The 20,755-nt window shown below is 40.0% G+C and overlaps 1 protein-coding gene across 5 annotated transcripts in view; it reads left to right on the forward strand.

The window, feature by feature from the left end:
• The window catches only part of RASGEF1B (RasGEF domain family member 1B), a 35,755-nt gene that overhangs the window by 10,396 nt on the left and 4,604 nt on the right, over nucleotides 1-20,755 (forward strand). For 3 of the 5 annotated variants that reach the window (XM_036852738.1, XM_036852739.1, XM_036852740.1), the window contains 11 exons: nucleotides 1,737-1,919; nucleotides 3,592-3,714; nucleotides 4,124-4,261; nucleotides 9,728-9,940; nucleotides 10,432-10,506; nucleotides 12,286-12,381; nucleotides 12,494-12,596; nucleotides 14,055-14,134; nucleotides 14,280-14,375; nucleotides 20,049-20,144; nucleotides 20,514-20,637. In XM_036852738.1, the coding sequence (XP_036708633.1) occupies nucleotides 1,737-1,919; nucleotides 3,592-3,714; nucleotides 4,124-4,261; nucleotides 9,728-9,940; nucleotides 10,432-10,506; nucleotides 12,286-12,381; nucleotides 12,494-12,596; nucleotides 14,055-14,134; nucleotides 14,280-14,375; nucleotides 20,049-20,144; nucleotides 20,514-20,637 (1,327 nt within the window). Of the gene's footprint in view, nucleotides 1-649; nucleotides 788-1,736; nucleotides 1,920-3,591; nucleotides 3,715-4,123; nucleotides 4,262-9,727; nucleotides 9,941-10,431; nucleotides 10,507-12,285; nucleotides 12,382-12,493; nucleotides 12,597-14,054; nucleotides 14,135-14,279; nucleotides 14,376-20,048; nucleotides 20,145-20,513; nucleotides 20,638-20,755 lie in introns of those variants that run through there. The other 2 variants (XM_036852736.1, XM_036852737.1) reach the window with 2 other exon arrangements.

Genomic DNA, 20,755 nt, shown 5'->3' on the forward strand with positions numbered 1-20,755 from the left:
GCGCCAGGGAAGCCCCTGTAGCTCTTTTTTGAAGTATAGTTGGTTTACAGTGTTGTGTTAGTTTCAGGTGTACAGCAAAATGTTTCAGTTTTACATATATATATTCTTTTTTGGATTCTTTTCCATTATAGGTTATTATAAGATATTGTATATAGTTCCCTGTGCTATAGAGCAGGTCCTTGTTGTTTATCTATTTTATATATAGTAGTGTGTATCTGTTAATCCCAAATTCCTAATTTATCCCCCCCGCCTCCTCTGCCGCTTTCCCCGTTGGTAAACCCAAAGCTTTGTTTTCTCTGTCTGTGAGTCTTTTGTTTCTGTTTTATAAATAAATTCATTTGTATCATTTTTTTAAGATTCCACATATAAGTGATATCATATGATGTATGTCTTTCTTTCTCTGTGCTGGATCCTTTTATGTTCTCCCTCAGCATTGGTTTGTGGATGGGACAGAGCACAAAATACGGAAGCTTTTTTTTTTTACTGTTTCTCTTTGCTGATGCTTCTTTCCCTAAATGCCACTTTCACCTGCCAAGTCGCCTTATAATGGACGTTGTTTTTTCCCAGCACCCCACCCCGGCCCCCCCCTGCCCAGGCATGCGCACACATTGTGATGCTGTGGGCCCCATTAGTGGGAACCGGAACAGATGCGCTTGGAGTAATGGATGTGCCTCCTCAGACAGGCCCCACGCCCCTCCCCCTTTCGGATGCAGGTATCTTTCAGCATCTTGAAAAGAGCGATCAGCCCAGGTTGTGTCCTCCTGCAGCCTCTGCACACCATGTCCCTGTGAGTCCAAGCCCTGGGGTTTGGCTTCCCCTCATTGTTTGCCTCTGAAGCCCTCACTCTCTGCACCTCCTGAATGCCTCCATTGTGCAGATGTGCTGCCAGAAACCGGAGCCTGTTTTTGGGGCCGGGAGCTCTGTCCCTAGGAATCCAAGTAATAACTTAACAGCCTTTGGCCTCTACCGAACATCCTCTGACAAGGGCTTTGTGAGTTGCAGAGCACACAGATGAAGGCAGTGCTCCTTGTTCCCCAAATCAGGTGTTTTCTCAGCCTGTGTGTTTACTGAGAACTGAGGCTTTATAGAGCTCTCCACCCCAAAAGAATATGACACAAAGGGGTGAAAATCAATAGCATCCGATCTTCCAGTGAAAGCTGGGGAGTCAGCATTAAATCTCTTGATATATGCGTGCATCTATAAACACACACACACACACACACATACTTTGGTTCTAGGCCTCTTTTACAATTTCATTTTTTCAACTTCTGTTTTGGTTATCTCCTCATATGCCCAATGCTAGTCTGGTATTTCTTAAGTGTTATGTAATTCTTCCCATCCAACTTTGAAGGCCTACACATTTCCACCTTAGGATAATACTTGACTCAGGGGATTAAAGCAATTTAAAGCTCAGTTCCCCTCCCTGACTTCATAACCGAATGTGAAGGAATGATATCTAAACACGGCAGCCAGAGACTTGAATTTAAGTACAGATTGGAGCCTTTGATCCACGTGTTTCATGGTATTTTATTGGATAACATTGGTACTCAAAAATATGCATACATGTGTTATTCAAAGAGCAATTTGCTTCTTGATGGGTTCTCAGAGTGTATCAGAACCTAACCTATTTTAAAAATTGCCAGTTTCCTCGTGATTATGAAAGCCTAATGCCTATTAAAATTTACTTTTCTTTTGCATATTACTGACACTGTTTTTTCCTTTTTTATTCATTTTAGGAAAGCATGCCTCAGACTCCTCCCTTTTCAGCAATGTTTGACAGCAGTGGTTACAACCGAAACCTCTATCAGTCTGCAGAGGACAGCTGTGGAGGGTTGTATTACCATGACAACAACCTCCTTTCCGGATCTCTGGAAGCACTCATCCAGCACTTAGTACCTAATGTGGATTACTATCCGGATGTAGGTATCCATGTGCCCCTGAAACACGTCCTTGGTATCCAGCAGAATTTACAATAGAATAGACAGGGACCCTAGATGCTGCAGAATTCTATCTGGGTTCCTAAGAATTTTTCTAATAAGAAATTGCATATTGATTATTGAGTGCTTTGAGATCAGATTGAGCCTGGCCATGATATGTCTGTGTATCAGTTTTCCTTTCAGGGTTGGTATCACATTGTAGTCAGTCAGAGACCATCTAAATGAAATACCTGTAAGGTTTGACTCATGCATATACCTTGGTCCTTACATAGAAATGCCAGAGAACATTAGATGCTCCTAGAATGGTTAGCGCCTTTTTGGTTTCCAAAACTATGCTGAGAAAAGTGAAGTTACACAGGGAAACTTCACAGAAAAGAGAGCAAGAGTTACATTCAAGATGCAATTCTTTATAGATTCGACATCAGATGACAGGTTCGCTTGTTTATGTTTTATTTTGATAACTGACATTTGTATGGATAATCCTTTCTAATTTAAGGAATTCGTTTACATTTTCTCAGTCTTTATAGCAATTCCAAGAGGCTAGAGAGGAAGAAATTGAAATTCAGAACGTTGAGGAGTTTGCACATGGTCTCACTCCCAGCATCAACATTCAAACCCAGGTTTTCTGTTTCTGGGGCACGTGATGTTTCTTCCCCCTTCCCTTGTGCTACGGCTGCCCCTGTTATGCAACAGCTGCTTGTTGATAAAGATTTCATGAAAATATCCAGACACTAGATTCGAATGTTTTTATAAATATAATAATGACCTTGGTGTGCAGAGGGTAGTTTGTGCTTGCCACTGTAGTTCACCATAATGTTTCTTACTGAGGTATCTCTGTGTGTGTGTGGTTTGTTACGTAGCATTTTCAAATATGTTACCACACAGGGAAAACTTCTAATCAAAAGTAAAAGGCATCCCTTGTTCAGCCCTGTGTTTATGAGCTACAAAAGGCACCTAAGGGGAAGAAAAACCCATGGAATTTTTCTTCTTATTGGGAGTATGAAACTATTGTAACAAATAAGCTTTACTTCATTACTGGCTTCTGGGGAGACATTGTGGTTAAAGAAAAGTATATAGTTTGATATTATGTTTTATCAAATTGCTTAGCCTTTGAGCAAGTAAATAGATTACTTGAAAGTCTGTCTTTGAATGTTCTGACACAAGCACACAAATGCTCCAGTGTGTCATACTGGACCCACTGGAGATTTCTTGAGCTGATGTGGGTTGGGTGATTTTTTGGTTTCCATTGAGTTACCATAATATTTGGACACAGAACAAGATTCTGTACGGGTGGTATATTTAAGTTAGATTGATCTCCCTGGGCTGAATTTCATTCTTCTTTACTAGACTGAGTTATATGTCCTGGTATCCTGGCTCCCAGAGGATGGATGTAAAAATGTACTGTGAATAATTTAGTAGCTAAACTTACCCTATACTTCTGTTATTTTTAGTATGGTTTAAGGGAAAATATATATCACAAGGTAAAGGAGAAATCCATCTTAGGTTGTTTTACTACTAGTAAGCGTCACTTTTGAAACTGTAGCATTTTAACTTTGCTAAAGAGAACTTAGTGATATATGATGTATAATATATAGGAAAGATACTAGTTTCAGAGAGAATATAACCATGATGACTTTTTTTTCTCTTGCCACAGAGAACGTACATATTTACCTTCCTACTGAGTTCTCGGTTATTTATGCATCCGTATGAGCTAATGGCCAAAGTTTGCCACTTATGTGTTGAGCACCAGAGACTAAGTGACCCTAGTGGTGATAAGGTAATGATACCTTATTTGAACTTAACGTTTTTTTCCATTAAGTTTGGTAGCTTTATGGCTTCGATTTTGTGAAGTTGGTTTCCTTAAGTAACCATAGCTTCTCCCCAGGCTGAGGTCCATAAACGGTATCATGGCTATGCAGAGGGAATTGGAAAGGTACGAAGAACAAATATAAATCTAGTGCCACGGAAGATCCCTCCGTCCTGCCTTAAGTTGGTAGCACTTGACATTGACTTGGGAAAGGGGGACTAGAGTCTTCTTTAAGCCCAAAGACTAGAGTCTTCTTTAACTCCAAAGACTAGAGTCTTCTTTAACCCCAAAGACTTTGCACTAGAAGTTTACCATTAACCCTGTTCGTAATTATTTATTTGATAGATATCACTGAATTTGATTTGCTTTTTCTCCCTAGAATCAGATAAGAAAAATTGCACCCAAGATTCTTCAACTCCTGACAGAATGGACAGAAACGTTTCCTTATGATTTTCGGGATGAACGAATGATGAGAAACTTAAAAGATCTGGCTCACCGAATAGCCAGTGGCGAGGAGGTTGGTAACCTGAATTTAGTACAATTACTCGAATTTCCAGGCAGGGTCTTGGTGAGAAGTGGTGCTAAATTATGCATTGGCATCTGCTGCTTCTTTTCTGTTGTTGCCTTTGGGCAAGTCCTCTCCATAGCATACTGGTCTGTTTGGTGTGTCAAAGGGGGATGATTATACAATCCCACTTCAAAGGGATGTGATCTAGAGTTTTATGTGATTAATTTGGGGGTATGTTCATGTCAACTCAAGCACAGGATTCATGATGCAAGTGTGTTTTCATTTTATTTTATTGATAACTTTCTTCCTTCCAAAAAGATTTGACCTAGCAAGTTAGATTATAAATATCACGTTAGGAGATATAAACACTAATACATGTAAAATAACATATTTATATATTAACAGGTAATGAGTAATATATTAATAAATCAGAAATAGAGAGTTTGTATCATGGAAGGGAGAAAACAAATGTGCTAATACTGAGAATCAGTAGAGTAGGACAAGATTGCTGTATTTTAACTGTAAGCTCCAGGTAAAAGGGAAATACAGTTGGTTATGTAATTTTCACTGTCAGAAAAGAAAAAGCGTAGTAATCCTTCAAAGCATTACATTAAATGAAATTTTAAAAAAATTTCCTGCAAGGACTTTGTGAATGAGGTCATGGAAACTGTTCTGTATAGTGTTTATAACAAATGCTCCTTGATAAAAACTGAGGCCATAAGATTAATATATAAATTAGCAAAGGTAATTCTTTAGGAGTGGAGAAGACAAAGAAAAAAGGATCCAAGTCTTGTGCCTGGAAGTTGATTCAAGGCTTAGCACCTAGACTTAGATGGAGATGGAAAGTAAATCTGTTAGATAATCTTTCATAAATATCACTTCCCTCAACTGAGCTACCTAGCTGTGACAAATTCGAGGTTATCCTCTTTGAAGCAGTCCTGGAAGGCTGTTACTCTGTTTTGAGGCTTGTTGGGCAAGGATATCTTTGTAGTTTCTGTACTTAGGCACAGATACAGTGTTAGAAAAAGGTAGATGAAGCATTTGGCAAAGGCTGTGATGTCTTGTTTCATCCATCTTAAAATGCATTTTCCCATTATGAATAACCTACCTGGAGAAATCATTCTTTCAGTGCTGTGCTGTCAAGATCACGGAACAAGACACCTATCTAGTCTGTCTACTTCTGGTGAAAACATTTTAATACTGTTTCCCCTAACTTTAAAAAAAAAAATCAGACAAATTATATAAGATTAGCACTTGAAAAATATACACTTGCTTCCCGCATTATGTTTCCATGAAAATGGAATTAACCCTTTTACACTTCCCCTGTGACATTATATTGAACACTGGTGCTCAAGAGAGCCATTACTTCTGCAAGGCTGAATGAGTGGTTCCCTGAATCCTTCTGCAAGTTATGACTATTCTAATCATTTCGTTAGTTTGCGTGTAACAAGGTTCTAGCAAGGTAGGAATTGGTAGGTCCGTCACTCACAAAGGCAAAAGTTAAGCATCACAGTTTTGTAGTAAATCTTTTCTTAGAAGGGAAGCTGTTGCGTTGCTTGGCAGGGTCAATGCTGGCTCCGTGACCTAAGTTTATGGCAAGCTGCTCAAAAATTAGTGGCATCATAAGGGCTTTTTCTTGTGTGGAGGCTGAGCTCTAAGTCAGGCGGTGCTTCATTTCAGTTAAGTTCTATTTCAGTACTTAACTTGACGTGGCAGTCAGAGTCCCTTCCTTCTGTGGCCTTTTTAAAAGGTAGAAACGACAACTTGTTTTTCCCAAAAGGAACACCTTAAAAATCTTTTTCAGATACAATGCCAAATGGATGGCTTTTTGTCCTTCTTGTCATGGGAATCCATGAGGGGGGTCACTTCTATCTGTGTTGGCCAGATTGGTTCCGATCTCTTTTTAACAGGATCAAGCCACTCAAGAATTGGATGGAACCAAGCATGGGGACCAGATAGTCTTGTGCCTGGGCTTCTTATCAACCGTCCTGTGTTAATGTTAATAACAAATCCTTGATAAACCTGAGATCTTCAGACGGTTTTGAGTGTGAAAAGAGATGAGAAGATAAGCCTAGGGCTTGAGTGGAGACATGTCACCTGCCGTGATCAGGTTGGGTTTTCCAGTGAGATTGTATTCCTTCAGTCACTTCTAGACAGTATTCAGAATCGGGTCCACGTTTGGCAGTGGTTGATTTGAGTGCTTTGGCAAGTCCCCGAAAGTCTCTGCTCCTCCTTCATTTCTAAATCATAGAGGTAACCTCCCTGTAGTAATGTCCCTTTCAGCCCTAAAATTTTGTGGTGGATGCTCTTTTCCTCAGTTCTGTGCTTGGGAGGCCATTTATCTGCCATGTGCTTAAGTGTCTTTCCTTGCAGACACCTTCCCTGGCCTCCCCAGCCATGGTCATCCCCCATTACTGGCTCTCACCACCCTTTCTTTCAGAGCACTCTGTGATTAGTAATTACTTTCTTTATGACTTGTTTTTCCTCACTAGACTCCGTGCTGTGCTCCTTTTGTTCAGATAGCATCCTTAACTCCTAGCCCAGTATCTGGCAGTTAATAGGCACTCAGGAGTGTTTGAATGAATGAATGTATGAACGAATGAGTGAACAAACTAATCAGTTACTGGAATAGGAAAAAAATATTTCCCTCCACTGAAAAGTTATCTTCCTCCATGGGAAGGAGTGTGCACTTGGGTTGGGACTTGCTGCTTCTTGCCTGGGACTTTAGGGATTTTCTTTGGCAGTCAGTGGATCCAGGTGTGCCCTCTACATAATTTAGTTGAGTTCTTCTGAATCTGCTAGAACAGTTCCACATAGTATGGCTTAATATGTTTCCCCCCTAAGGATTTGACCAAACTGAAGAGGTTTATTAGGACTTGACAGCAAGAAACCCGAAATGAAACTGATGATTCAATTACATGACAAATGACTATAGTGGGTACAATGCAATTTTCTCTTCCTTAAGGGGCCTGTCTTTATTCTGTCTTTATTTGCCAGGTAATTACTGTCACTGGCACTTGAAGTTATAAAAAAGAATAAGTACATATTTGGCAATCCATGATTCAGTAAAAAAGCATGCTTAGCAACACAAAGCTTTGGTTTCTCGAATGGAATCAAGTGGCAGCAGCAAACTTTTTAAAGAGGTCACACACATACATATTCTTCTCTCTCTCTCTCTCTCTCTCACACACACACACACACTCACGTTCTTTGTTACTTGAATAGCTTTTCCCCTATACCCTATTGCGTACATGTTCTCCTCATATTTTGCTGCGTTTTGCTCACTAGCTGAATCCTCCACTATACATTACTCTACCTCTTTCCCTAAAAAGCATTTTTTAAAGTGTAGAATAAGAGTCTTTCACCAGATATGCTTTGCTGCATGTCAGAATCACCCGGGGAGCATTTATTATGACATTTGGGACAGAAGACTGAAGAAATCATTTTAAGTTCATCGATTTTTATGTAACTCAAGATTATGAATGTAGAAGAAGCAAGGGAAATAGGGATGCAGGTTTTATTTTATTTTTATTAATTTATTTTTATTGAGGTACAATTGACATGTAACATTCTATTAGTTTTAGGTATACAACATAATGATTCAGTATTTGTGTATATGGCAAAATGATCACCAGAATAAGTCTAGTTAACATGTCACCTTCCATAATTAACAAAATTTTTTTCTTGTGATGAGAAATTTTAAGATCTACTCTCTCAGCAACTTTCAAATATTCAATACAATGTTATTAACTATAGTCACCATCTTGTACATTACATCTCCATGACTTACTTATTTTATACCTGGAAGTTTCTGCCTTTTGACCCTCCTCACCCATTTTCCTCACCCCCAGTGAGGGATTTAAAATAGCCCTCAATTTGGCCTTAACTGCTTCGAATTCCAAAGAAAGAGGCATTTTCTTTGAGTGACAACCATATTACCAAATAGATACCATCTTCTAAACTGATAACCTTAATGTGGTGTGGAAGATAGCTTCTTTGAAGGCTCAATTTTTTAAACACTTAGGTATTTCATTAGTGACTTTAGGGTGGTCTGTGAATGTAGAGGGGGAAAAGGTCATCTAATGGACCAGTTTAAAGAACTCAGAGGAATATACACCAGACAAGTAGAGAAGAAGAAAAGAAAGAAGGTCGTGTGTGCCTTTTTGCCTTGACTATATGAGAATTGATCATTTCCTCCTGTTTTTAATTTTCCTTGGCTTAAGTATGCAAATATCTATTCATTTAAAGTTTTATAATATGCTCTGGTAAATCAAATTACTTCTGTAAAAAAAGATGGTTCTTAGACTTGTAGGTAAGATGCCATTTAATTTTCAGATAATTAATCTCAGAAAATGATATTGTGGTACCTTTTTAAAAGGAGCTGATTAGTTAGTAAAGCATGGACATAGGGCTTTCATCTGTAAATTCACTAGGACTGTCCTCCTTTGGAGCTGTTAACCTAAGGACCACGTTAGCATTGAAGCAGCCTGTGTGCCTTTCTTTGATAACAGTCGTCACAGCTTACCCAGAAGGATAAGTGTTAGTTTGGCAATTTTTGCCTGAAAAAGGAAGAATAAAAGAATACCCTAACTTAACACATGTAACTCTACCTTAGGAATTGGTTGATTGTGGAGCTCTTTCTTGGACTTAACTATTTTAAAAGTCAAGAGGTTGACATTTATCTATAATACACATATTGCTTTAAAACCAATTTCTCTTAAGTATTGTGGCGGTAGCATGATGTAGTAACAAACAAGGTGTCACCTGGTAGTAGCATTATGGGTAGAATTGCCATGTGGAAGAGTTTGGTGGTGAACATTAGCACTGACTCATGAATGCAAAAGAAATGGACATGAACCAACTGGAAGTCAGATGCCACAAAGGAATATCCACTGCTTTGTTTTGGTGGTAACTCACGTTATATGTGGAAGTCAGGAAGGTGGTTGGGGGCTGAGTGGGAAGTGATGGTGTATTTCTATTAAGTAGCTGTCTGTACCCTTAGACTAATGAGATTGGGAATGCTAGAAGGAGAAAAATCTAGAAGGGGACCCTAAAGAAAAAGAATTAGGAAAAGAATGCTCTGACTTGAGATCAACACATTTTAACCTACTAAAAGAAAACTAGTACATTCCTATGCCAGCCCAGAGAACATTAGTTATATGTGGTTCTTATTATACTGGATTCCCTCAGTAGCTCATCTAAATCATCCTTGTAGTGTTTTCATGGCCCAACTTGAATTGTACTCTCAAGAGCAGCCTGAGAAAAGAACTAAATCTTACAAGTCTGACAAGACACCTTACGTGTATGTGTCTCTTTTAAACTGTTGGCGCAAAGCTGAATCCTCTAACTGCCCTCGACCAAGGTGGTTGTCCAATGTGAAGGTAAAAACATTGAAGTACAGAGTCTCTGAGCTTGCGTAGTGGTGAAAATAGACAGGCAGAGCGAGGAGGTAATCCTTTGCTTGTTTCCTGGCAGACATATAGGAAGAACGTCCAGCAGATGATCCAGTGTCTAATCCGCAAACTTGCCGCGCTCAGCCAGTATGAGGAGGTCCTGGCAAAAATCAGCTCCACGTCGACAGATCGGCTCACGGTTCTCAAGACCAAGCCACAGTCCATACAAAGGGACATTATTACTGTCTGCAGTGACCCTTACACGTTGGCCCAGCAGCTGACTCACATAGAGCTAGTAAGGCCATGGTCATCCTTGTCCTTTATAACCCACACTTGATCTGCTTTGACAACCAGACAGTGTGTTTGTCAGCAGTAATGTCAAGGGAGAGGTTAGAATAATCCAAATGGGAAATAATCTATGAAATAGCTGGAACGTGTTTTGTTTAGACATTTGAATATGACTATTTCTGATACTTTGGGAGTTCACTTTAAAATAAGTACTAAGCAAAACTGAAGAGGACAGAGTTTATTGACCTGCCTCATGTTCCCCCTCTAGTTAATTTCTCCATAACTCGCTCAGCCTTTTACTCTCTAGTGTAGCACTTACCCAAGCAGAAAACTGCCTCTGCTCAGACCTTGAAGATGATGACAATTTTGAGGGTTAAAGGCTTATTTCACAAGCTACATTAAAAAATGAGGGTAGTGTTAAAAGTCAGTAGACAGAACGGAAAGACCATTTCTTCTCCTTTTGTTTAATACTGTTGACCTGCTGGGTTTGTGTTTCAGGAGAGGCTCAATTATATTGGCCCAGAAGAATTTGTTCAGGCATTTGTGCAGAAGGACCCTTTGGACAATGACAAGGTAATTGGTCTACCCAGAGGTCAGCCCTGAAATTGGCAATGGGATTCTTTTTTTTTTTTTTTTTTTTAATTTTTTATAGCTACTTTTTTTTAATTTTTATTTATTTATTTATTTTTGGCTGTGCTGGGTCTTCGGTTCGTGCGAGGGCTTTCTCTAGTTGCGGCAAGTGGGGGCCACTCTTCATCGCGGTGCGGGGACCGCTCTTCATCGCGGAGCGGGGACCGCTCTTCATCGCGGAGCGCGGGCCTTTCACTATCGCGGCCCCTCCCGTTGCGGGGCACAGGCTCCAGACGCGCAGGCTCAGTAGTTGTGGCTCACGGGCCTAGTTGCTCCGCGGCATGTGGGATCTTCCCAGACCAGGGCTCGAACCCGTGTCCCCTGCATTAGCAGGCAGATTCTCAACCACTGCGCCACCAGGGAAGCCCGGCAATGGGATTCTTTAGTCTATGGTAGTGGGTACAAGAGACAGAAATTGGAACAATTTTGTTTTAGGTTTTGAAAAAAAAGTTTTTTGTTTTTCATTAGCCATATCTGATTCATTGCATTTTTTTCTTGAGCCTGGTCTCTAAGTGCCTTGACAATATTCTTACCCTACTGCCAACTTTTAACCTCTCTCCCTCCTTATTGGGAAATTTAATAAGCAAGTAGGTGCAGGCATTTGTGGTGGTGAAGGTAGGAGATAAAAGGGTAATGGTTTTAGCAGATTAAGTCAGAAGGAAAATACGAAAGGATGCTCTGCTCATGATTCAACAATAGCAGGGGCTGTAAAGACAGGATGTACATCCAGTGTGCTGAGGATGGGTCTTTACTGCCTTGCTTTTTGTTTTAAGGTGAATCCCTCATGACAGGTTTGTTGCCTGATGCAGCCCATATGGAAAGAAACTGACACTAGGCATGGGCTGTAAAACCGGTATACACACACATAAGAAATTTTTCCCCCAGTGACCTCCAGGAAGTATTTCAAATTGTTAAGCAAAGACTGCATCACCCACTAATGAAAGCCCCCCTTTGGGAGTAGGGGCAGCAGCTGTTTTCCGCCCTTAGAATAGTTTTGCTCAGTACAGGAAGTGAAGATTAGGTTTTGCAATAGGAGGCTAGTGGACTTTTTTGAAATTTGTTTGTTTCATTTGGAAGGAAGGAAAGAGGGGTGTAATTAACCTGTTCAAGTTTGGCCTTGAACTGCGAGATGAGCTTAACTTCTTTTTGTTTTTGAACAATATGTCACTCACCCTACTAAAGACCAGGATGATGTAGGCTTCCGTTTATCTACCTTGGAAGATATTTAGTTTCTTGCTACACAAAGTTCCAAAATTCTCTCCTAGACTTAATTTTAAGAGAAAATTTTCTAGTCTTCTGCGCTCTCAGCTTCTCCATGCTGTGCGGACAGCAATTGGTATTCATACCCCATTAATTAGTCAAGATTGTTTTAGAATGCAGCCAAGACCCTTTTTTTCTTTTTGAATTGTGCTTCTGAGGACAGTTCCCCCCGAGAGTAACTTAGCTTCCTAGGAGAGAAGGCACTGTCATGAATGCAGCAGAATAGATTTCTAGACCTTCGGGTTTTCACTGGGCTATACTAAGAGATTTGATATTTCTGTAAGGAGAGTCAAGAATGTTAGTGGTTCCCTCTCTCTCTCTTTCCCCTCCCAACCCCCACTCTCATCCTAGAAAGCCTTCCTAATTCACACACTGAGAATAAAGGCCCACATTTGAAAAAAATGAGAGCCTAATACACCCTTTTTTTCTCCAACTCATCTGCTCACTTTACTTTCTCTATAGAGTTGCTACAGTGAACGGAAGAAAACACGAAACTTAGAAGCGTACGTGGAATGGTTTAATCGTCTCAGCTACTTGGTTGCTACAGAAATCTGCATGGTGAGAAAATGAATTTTCTCTTCTAGCCCTCTATATTATCTTTTCATACTTATTTTACATCTGTTGGGTCTACGTGTTGGATAACTGCCCTCTTTTTTCTCTTTCTATACAGCCTGTAAAGAAGAAGCACCGAGCAAGGATGATTGAGTATTTCATTGACGTAGCTCGGGAGTGTTTTAACATTGGCAACTTTAATTCCTTGATGGCAATAATCTGTGAGTGTTTTCTGAGAGATATGAGTCCTTTATTTTTATAGATCCTGTGAAATGTATCCACTGAAAGTTTGCAGATAGTACAGTTTTGTTAATGAAAACTGTATTGTTTAATCTAGACTTGTTTCAGAATGTCCAGAATGCTTTAAATATCCAAATTGGTACAAGTATGTATAATCTTTTTTTAAGTATATAAGAATTCATGGAATACATTTAGTCATTTTATCCTCATCTGAATATTTATGTATAAAGGCTTATATGTGAGATATGTGCCTAAATTAAGGATTTTAGAAAGTGTTTGGGTAGCTTGTGTATCAAGCATTATAGAAATATATGATCTGAGACTAAATCAAATGATTCCATCAGCAAGAGAAGAGGGCAGCCTGAGAAACTGGAACATTTTCTGACTACCCAAGTCACTAGTACTTACCATCCGCCGACCTCATTAGCCTAGCATATAAACTTTGCTCCTCCTCTATATCATGGGGATTTTAATGCCAGTGACTGTTCATTCTATAAACATAGGGCAGTCCCTGTTCATACCTGTTTTCTTGCCACAATTATGGTTAATGACTCTTTCATTAAAAAATATTCTAATTTATATGATAAATGATATGGCTATGCTACACATTTTAGGTACTCAGTAAATATTTGAATATTTGCCTGACTCTTCAGAGTCAGGGTCAGTTTGAAGCCAGAGAACCTACCAAATTTAATTCAATAATTTTGATTCTAATAAATCCCTCCTCTCACCAATTCTTTTTTCCATTAAAAAGATTCTTTTTCCCCTTTGTCTCCCCCATAAAAATACTGGCCAAGCTTCAGGTCTCTATCTGGCTTACTCCATGAAAATAGTGAACAGATGTTCATCTACATCAAAGACCTGAAAGAGCCACAGTCTAGGTAATAGAAGATTATTTAATTCCCCTCTTGTACTGTTAAGAAAATGTCAAGGCAATCCATTTCACGGGAGAAAGTATTTGTAATACATCTAGCTAAAAAAGAACTTGTACTCAGAATCTATAAAGGACCCTACAAAGCAATACTAAGTAGACAAATAACCCAGTGAAAAAAAGAGCAAAATACTTGGACACTTCACAAAAGAAGATATACTGATGGCTAGTAAGTATATGAAAAGATGCTCTACATCATTAGTCATCAGAGAAATACAAATTAAAATGAAAATCACAGTGAAATAGCATTTCACACATGGGAGTGACTGAAATTAAGAAAACTAGTTGAACCAAATATCGTGAGGATGTGGACCAAGTAGAATTCTCAGACATGGGTGGTGGTATGAGATGGGACCACTACTCTGGAAAATCGTTTGGCAGGTTTTCTGTATAAAGTTAACTTCCTTCCACTTAGTAATGAACACTTTTTCAGAACATAGGTTAGAATGACCTCTCTTATTTCTCAATTTCCACCTTCTTTTTCTCCCCCTCCATTTTAAATTGGAAGCTGGCATGAATATGAGCCCAGTCTCTCGACTGAAAAAAACTTGGGCCAAAGTGAAGACAGCCAAGTTTGACGTTCTTGAGGTATGTGGAGCTGCTGTTTTGCTGTTACGTAACATTTTGCGCCTGAATTATTTGGAATTTTTTATGTGGCATTAAAAGTAAGGTCTCGTAAACTTTCTGCAGGTGAGAAGTGTGTAGTTAGTACTCTCCTCTCTTTTGTCTGCAGCATCAGATGGACCCTTCAAGCAATTTCTACAATTATCGGACTGCTCTTCGTGGGGCGGCACAAAGGTCTTTAACTGCTCATAGCAGCAGAGAGAAGGTATGTGTTTAAAGGAGTTTTATTCATAGTAGAGTTGCCATGTGTTGCACTGAAATGTGAACTACCATACCGAGCTTCTTTTAGTTTAGATCTAAGAAAGCAAGGCCGCGTGCTGTAGACATTTTTACCACTTGCCACAGAGGGAAGGGGAGTGCTAAAGGAAGGGTGGAAGGAGGAGAGGGAAAGGGAACTTGGTGGAGAACTTTGCAAATGTTATTATCGCATTATTTAAATGATTATTTTGTAACGTGTCATAGTTGCGTTTCAAGCAGTAAACATTAAGTCCTATGTTAAGGTGACTAATAGCATTGGAGAGTAATTTGATTTAATGGAAAACATACATTTACACTCTGCACAAGGTGGCTGACTTAATACTTTTTTTTTTTTAATTTATTTTATTTATTTTTGGCTGTGTTGGGTCTTCGTTTCTATGCGAGGGCTTTCTCTAGTTGTGGCAAGCGGGGGCCACTCTTCATCGCGGTGCGCGGGCCTCTCACTATCGCGGCCTCTCTTGTTGCGGAGCACAGGCTCCAGACGTGCGGGCTCAGTAGTTGTGGCTCACGGGCACAGTTGCTCCGCAGCATGTGGGATCTTCCCAGACCAGGGCTCGAACCCGTGTCCCCTGCATTGGCAGGCAGATTCTCAACCACTGCGCCACCAGGGAAGCCCAAGGTGGCTGACTTAATGTAACCTTTTCTCTTAAAGAATTAGCTTACCTCCCATGGTTAAGTCATTTATGTGCAGAAAGTAGGTTAGTTGCTGTAGCATTAGGCCTGCTGTTACTAATTGGATATGTGGGCGGCAGAGAAGGTACAGCGATGATGTCTGGAGAGGAATGATCCTCACCCTATCTGCCCTGCCCTTAAGCAATTTCACATTATCTTGGATCAACTGTACTTCTGACTCAGAGGGTCCTTCATTGGCACATTGCATACATGGGAAGGAGAAGTCATTCTGACATTTGGAGATCATGTTATTTGAGAAGTAAATACCTGGTTGCAGTAAATGGGCTGATGAAGGTTGCTTGATGAAAGCTATTTTCTGCTGAGATTCTATCCATCTTCTAACTGAAACTATATCTTCAGCAAATAAAAGAAAATGAGGGTAAAAAATTTCAGGGCCTCTCAATCACTTCCTCTAAAAAGCTTCAGCCACCGTGATCTAAAATAAAAACAGACACAAAAAGAAACCCCACCTTTTAAACATGCTAAATTGCTTCTCAACAAAATCCAAAATATCAGTTCTGATAATGTTTGAGAGATATTATGAATGCATTAATTTTTTTTTTTTTTTTGATAAAGAAACAAGGTCAGAGAAGGGGTGAAGCAGAGATAACTATCTCGATTTAGCCTGAGGGAGTTTACCAGCTTTTAAAGTTTACCTGCCTGGGACTTCCCCGGTGGTCCAGTGGGTAACAGTAAGACTCCGAGCTCCCAATGCAGGGGGCCCAGGTTCAATCCCTGGTCGGGGAACTAGATCCCGCGTGCAGGCCGCAGCTAAGAGTTCGCATGCCGCAGCTAAAAAATCCCGCATGCTGAAAGGAAGATCCCGCGTGCCACAACTAAGACCCAGCGCAGCCAAAATATAAATAAAATTTAAAAAGAAGGTTAAAGCTCTTTGAGAAAGAGCAAGGATGAGGAAGATGAAAAAGAAAAACATAAAGTTTTTTTTGCCCACATCCCAGTACTCCTGTGACTACTTTGAGAAAAATCTAATCAGAAGTTTTTCAAGCTTTGGGAAATGATCACATGCATGGGAGGATCCCAGTACCCTGAAGTGTGAAGACCTGTGGTGGGCTGTCTGCAGCCTTTTCTTCACCTCTCCGTGTTGGATGCGAGGCTTTCTCTGCAGGACCTCCGTGAGTTAGAGGGCCTCTGCCTTAGCGAGGAAGAGGCTGTAGAATCATCTCTCTCGGTCAGGAGCTGTAGCACTGGCCAGAGTAATTCTGAAGTCCAGCCCTCCCACAAAGATCTCCCTGAGTGTTGTACTTGTGGGACTCTAATAGCTTCTCCCAGTATTTACCCTTTCCATCATTTACTAAATTCTGTCTGCTTTAGTTTTGTTGTTTTTTAACCAGTTTTGTGTGAGCGTATGGATTGTGTTCTCTAGTTCGTAAAACAAATGATCCCACCACCAATTTAAAGAAATACGCCATTTCTTTTTCACAACTGGTCTCAAAGGCCATGAATGAAAACATTTGGGGATAAAAATTCATCTTTTATTCAAGAGAATTGGGATTCTGTTTTCTTTTTTGAGGTGAGGGTAGACTCTCCTTATTCCTAAGTCAGTTCCTATTTTAAAGTCTTCCTGGCAGCATGAATAAAGTAATATAATCTTTGATATTCTTTGAATTATGTTGAGGTGGCCAATGTGGCACGTCTGTAGGTACCATATAGAAAAAAATCTATCTTTCACATCGGGGCCATTAAATGATCTTTAAATAGCTGTTTTTTTCTGTGAGTCCTTGTGTCTCCTGGTTTTTAACCACTTCTCGTACGGGTACGTGGTTTTCAGTCCTCTCACCGTTCCATTTCTGATCGTGGGAACTTGTTCCTGCTCATCAGCATTCATTTCTAGTTGTGGAACTGATAATGCCTTTAAGGTGTAGTTGCCAAGAATATTGTGAAAGGGAATTAGAAAAAAACATTACTACTTGAGACGTTCTCCCACTAAAGCCTTCACTGAAAGACCTCTCAGAAACCAAACTTTTGCCCCTGTTAGTAGCCTGTACTTCCACCTTCACTCTGGAAATCCGGAGTCCTTATAGTCTCCCGATTTTTTTTTTTTTTTATTTATTTTTGGCTGTGTTGGGTCTTCGTTGCGGCGAGCGGGGGCCACTCCTCATCACGGTGCGCGGGCCTCTCACTGTCGCAGCCTCTCTTGTTGCAGAGCACAGGCTCCAGACGCGCAGGCTCAGTAGTTGTGGCTCACGGGCCCAGCCGCTCCGCGGCATGTGGGATCCTCCCAGACCAGGGCTCGAACCTGTGTCCCCTGCATTGGCAGGCAGATTCTCAACCACTGCGCCACCAGGGAAGCCCCTCCTGATTTTTACAGTGGTAGATTTATGTAGGGGCTGCACATCTGAAGGGAACCATCCCTGAGGAAATGACAAGTTGAAGAAGACTATGAGACTTCTGTCTGGCACATGGGCATAAGGAACAGTGCAGGAATTATCATAAGGGAGATTGTTTCTATCGCTGTGTTCTTGGAAGAGTGGTTCAGACAATTAATACTGGATCAGTCCAGCAATCCCACTTCTGGGTATTTATCTGAGGAAAACAAAAACACTACATATTTAGAAAAGATACGTGTACCCCCTTGTTCATTGCAGCATTATTTACAAAGCCAAATATAGAAACAACCTAAATGTCCATTGATGGATGAAGAAATTGTAGTGTGTGTGTATGTGTGTGTGTGTGTGTGTGTGTCTGTATATTTATATATACACACATATATACATATATATAGTACATATACATACAAGTACATATACTATAGTTTCTTTATTCCATTATGTATATATATGTATATAAAATGATTCATGTGATCAGCACCACATGAATCCCACAGCCCAGCACTACAGAACAGAGCACAGAAGTAAAGTTCTGCTTAAAAGCTGTTACACTAGGCAGATATTACATCCTGATAATAATTCAGTCCTCATTTTCCTTATGATGATACATCAGTAATACTTGTCCCCTTGTATGGGGCCCATTGGTTTTGGGGGAATGCTGAATTGAGGTCAAACCTGTGTTGTTGAATTTAATCCTCACCACAAGTCAGTGAGGTACTGTTCCCATTTTAAGGTGAGGAAACTAGGCTTTCTTAGCCTTATACCAGGGGTTGGCGAACTCTTTCTCTTAGGGGCCAGATCCTAAATATTTTAGGCATTGTAAACCATACGGTCTCTGTTGCAACTGCTCAGCTCAGATGTGGTGGCACAAGAGCAGACATAGACGGTACGCAGGTGAGGGGATGAGCATGCCTGTTTTCCAGTAAAGCTGTCTGGACACTGGAATTCTAACTTCATTTAATTTCATGCTCATGAAATATTATTCTTTTGATATTTCCCCAGTCATTTAACAATGTAAAATGTATGGCTTCTAGGCCATTCCAAAACAGGCGGTGAGGTGGACTGGCCCTCAGGCCACAGGTGGCGGACTCCTGGCTTGTACGTCCAGTCAGTTGTGGAACCACATTTTAAACTGAGGTCTAGCAGAGCCAAAGCCCAGCACCCCCCAGTGACAAGTGGTCTTGCAAAGAAGTGAAGTTCGGGTGTGCTTTTATCCTTGTTACCATGGCTGTTTAGAGAAAAATAATAGAGATATAGTCAGTAATATTTGAAGGAGAAGGTAATGAGGGTATCTTTACGAATTCAGTTTAGAGACTTCCAGACAATAGCAAATAATTAAAAGTATATTCAAAAGGGCTGTCGAAATTGAAGATTCATTTTGGCTATTTTCAGAGATCAACAAAACAAAAAATAATCAAAGCCTATCTTTTTTTAAATGACTTTAGGGGAAAATCTGAATTTCCCTCTAGAAGTGAAAATTGATACTTAATGTTTTTGCGTGTGAGCCAAAATGTATGTTTTCCAGACCTGTCATTCATCTAGTATAGGTGTACCACATGAGTCATAAGCTTAGGGAACCTTCAAAAACCTGCTCTTGGGTAAACAACATAGGTCCAAGGTTTGTGTCTGCAGCATTATTTACATTGTAGCACATTTAGAATCTTCAAAAGCATGTCAGCCTTTGAGAGAAAGTGGAAGTTACAAAGTGGAAGAACAAAGAGCTTTGTTCTTTGTTCATTCTGGGCTTTGTAGAATTTAGAGTACTCTGTTACAGATTATTATTTTAGATTAATTAATTAAATACCACCATATCAAACCAAAGATGTGAGGCAGGAAAGTCTTACTAAAGAAGGCTCATTGTTTTTTAAACAACCATTAATTTTAATTTGCACATTTATATTCCTCCTTCACCTGGGCCTGCCTCACAACATATTGTGCAAGGTACCACTTTGGTGATTTCCTATCAGAACAGGTGCTTACTTGCTCTGTCACAAGAAGGCCAGGTTTACTCAACAGGAAGTTTATGGCAACTATTACCAAAAACCCTGAGCTCTCACGTTATCTTGAGCAGTATCTTCAAGGGAAAGGAAAATGTTCCTCTAAGAAAAAGTTCATCTAAAATGTAGATGTCTAAATGATAAAAACAGTACAGATTCTCACAGAGAGATGGGTCACACATCTTAAGCTCTTAGTACCTGCAGTGGCAGGTATTCTATTAATACTTTGCTCTATCTAAATGAAAAGTAAGAGTTTTTAGATCTTTTTTCTTTGATTATAGCTAGAACTCTCAGATTTGATTATATGCTATTGCCCTGAGAAAAATGGGGGAAACTAGCAACAAGGTGAAGCCAATCCGCCTCCCGGTGCCACCCATCTTTGCTGCATTTTGGTTATTATAACAGCATTTTCATGTTATGCAAAACTATATAAAGAAGGAAACTGCTCTCATGGGAGGCAAAGAAAACACTGTACCTGTCTTAATTAATTATAGCCTACTCTGTAATCCAGAGTCAGTGCTGTTCATTAACTTCTTATATTGTTTGATGAGAGTCTAAATGGGTATTTGCCCAAAACAAACCAGAGCTTTTTGTTTTCTCTAGATTGTGATACCATTCTTCAGTCTTTTAATCAAAGATATTTATTTCCTCAATGAGGGGTGTGCCAACCGCCTTCCCAACGGCCATGTCAACTTTGAGGTAAGGCTGCAAGATCTGAGCCCAGAGAAGGACTAGCTTCTCCAGCCACTGTAGAGAGCCCAGGCCATCTAAGCTGCTTCTGAATTTCTCGAGCCAAGTTTTCTCTTTCCCTACTAATTTGTAAGAAGATAACATTGCTGACTAGAATAAATTAGCTGCACCATTATTATAAATTATTATCCAGAGGTACTTGAGTAAATTTTTACCTCTACCTAGCAAATATCTATTGCTAATTTTTATTAAATTAAGAAAATTGTGGAGTTCAGAGGATTAGAAGCCAGAGGAGAACATTAAATGGAGTGATCTCATCCAAGCTCATGATTTTTGATAACTGCCTTTAAATTCAACTTTCATTTTATTCTTTTCTAGAAATTTTGGGAACTGGCCAAACAAGTGAGTGAATTCATGACGTGGAAGCAAGTGGAGTGTCCATTTGAGAGGGACCGGAAGATCTTACAGTACCTGCTCACAATACCAGTCTTTAGTGAAGATGGTGGGTAGCCTGTTCAGCCGGGGCCGCCACCAGCATCCACAGACCCTACGATCAGGAAATCAGCATATAAATGCTTGGTGCCTGGTTCCTCATGTAGTATGAGGCCTGTCTTCTGACT

The sequence above is a fragment of the Balaenoptera musculus genome, chromosome 5 (genome assembly GCF_009873245.2).
Source record: "Balaenoptera musculus isolate JJ_BM4_2016_0621 chromosome 5, mBalMus1.pri.v3, whole genome shotgun sequence".
Lineage (NCBI taxonomy): Eukaryota > Metazoa > Chordata > Mammalia > Artiodactyla > Balaenopteridae > Balaenoptera > Balaenoptera musculus.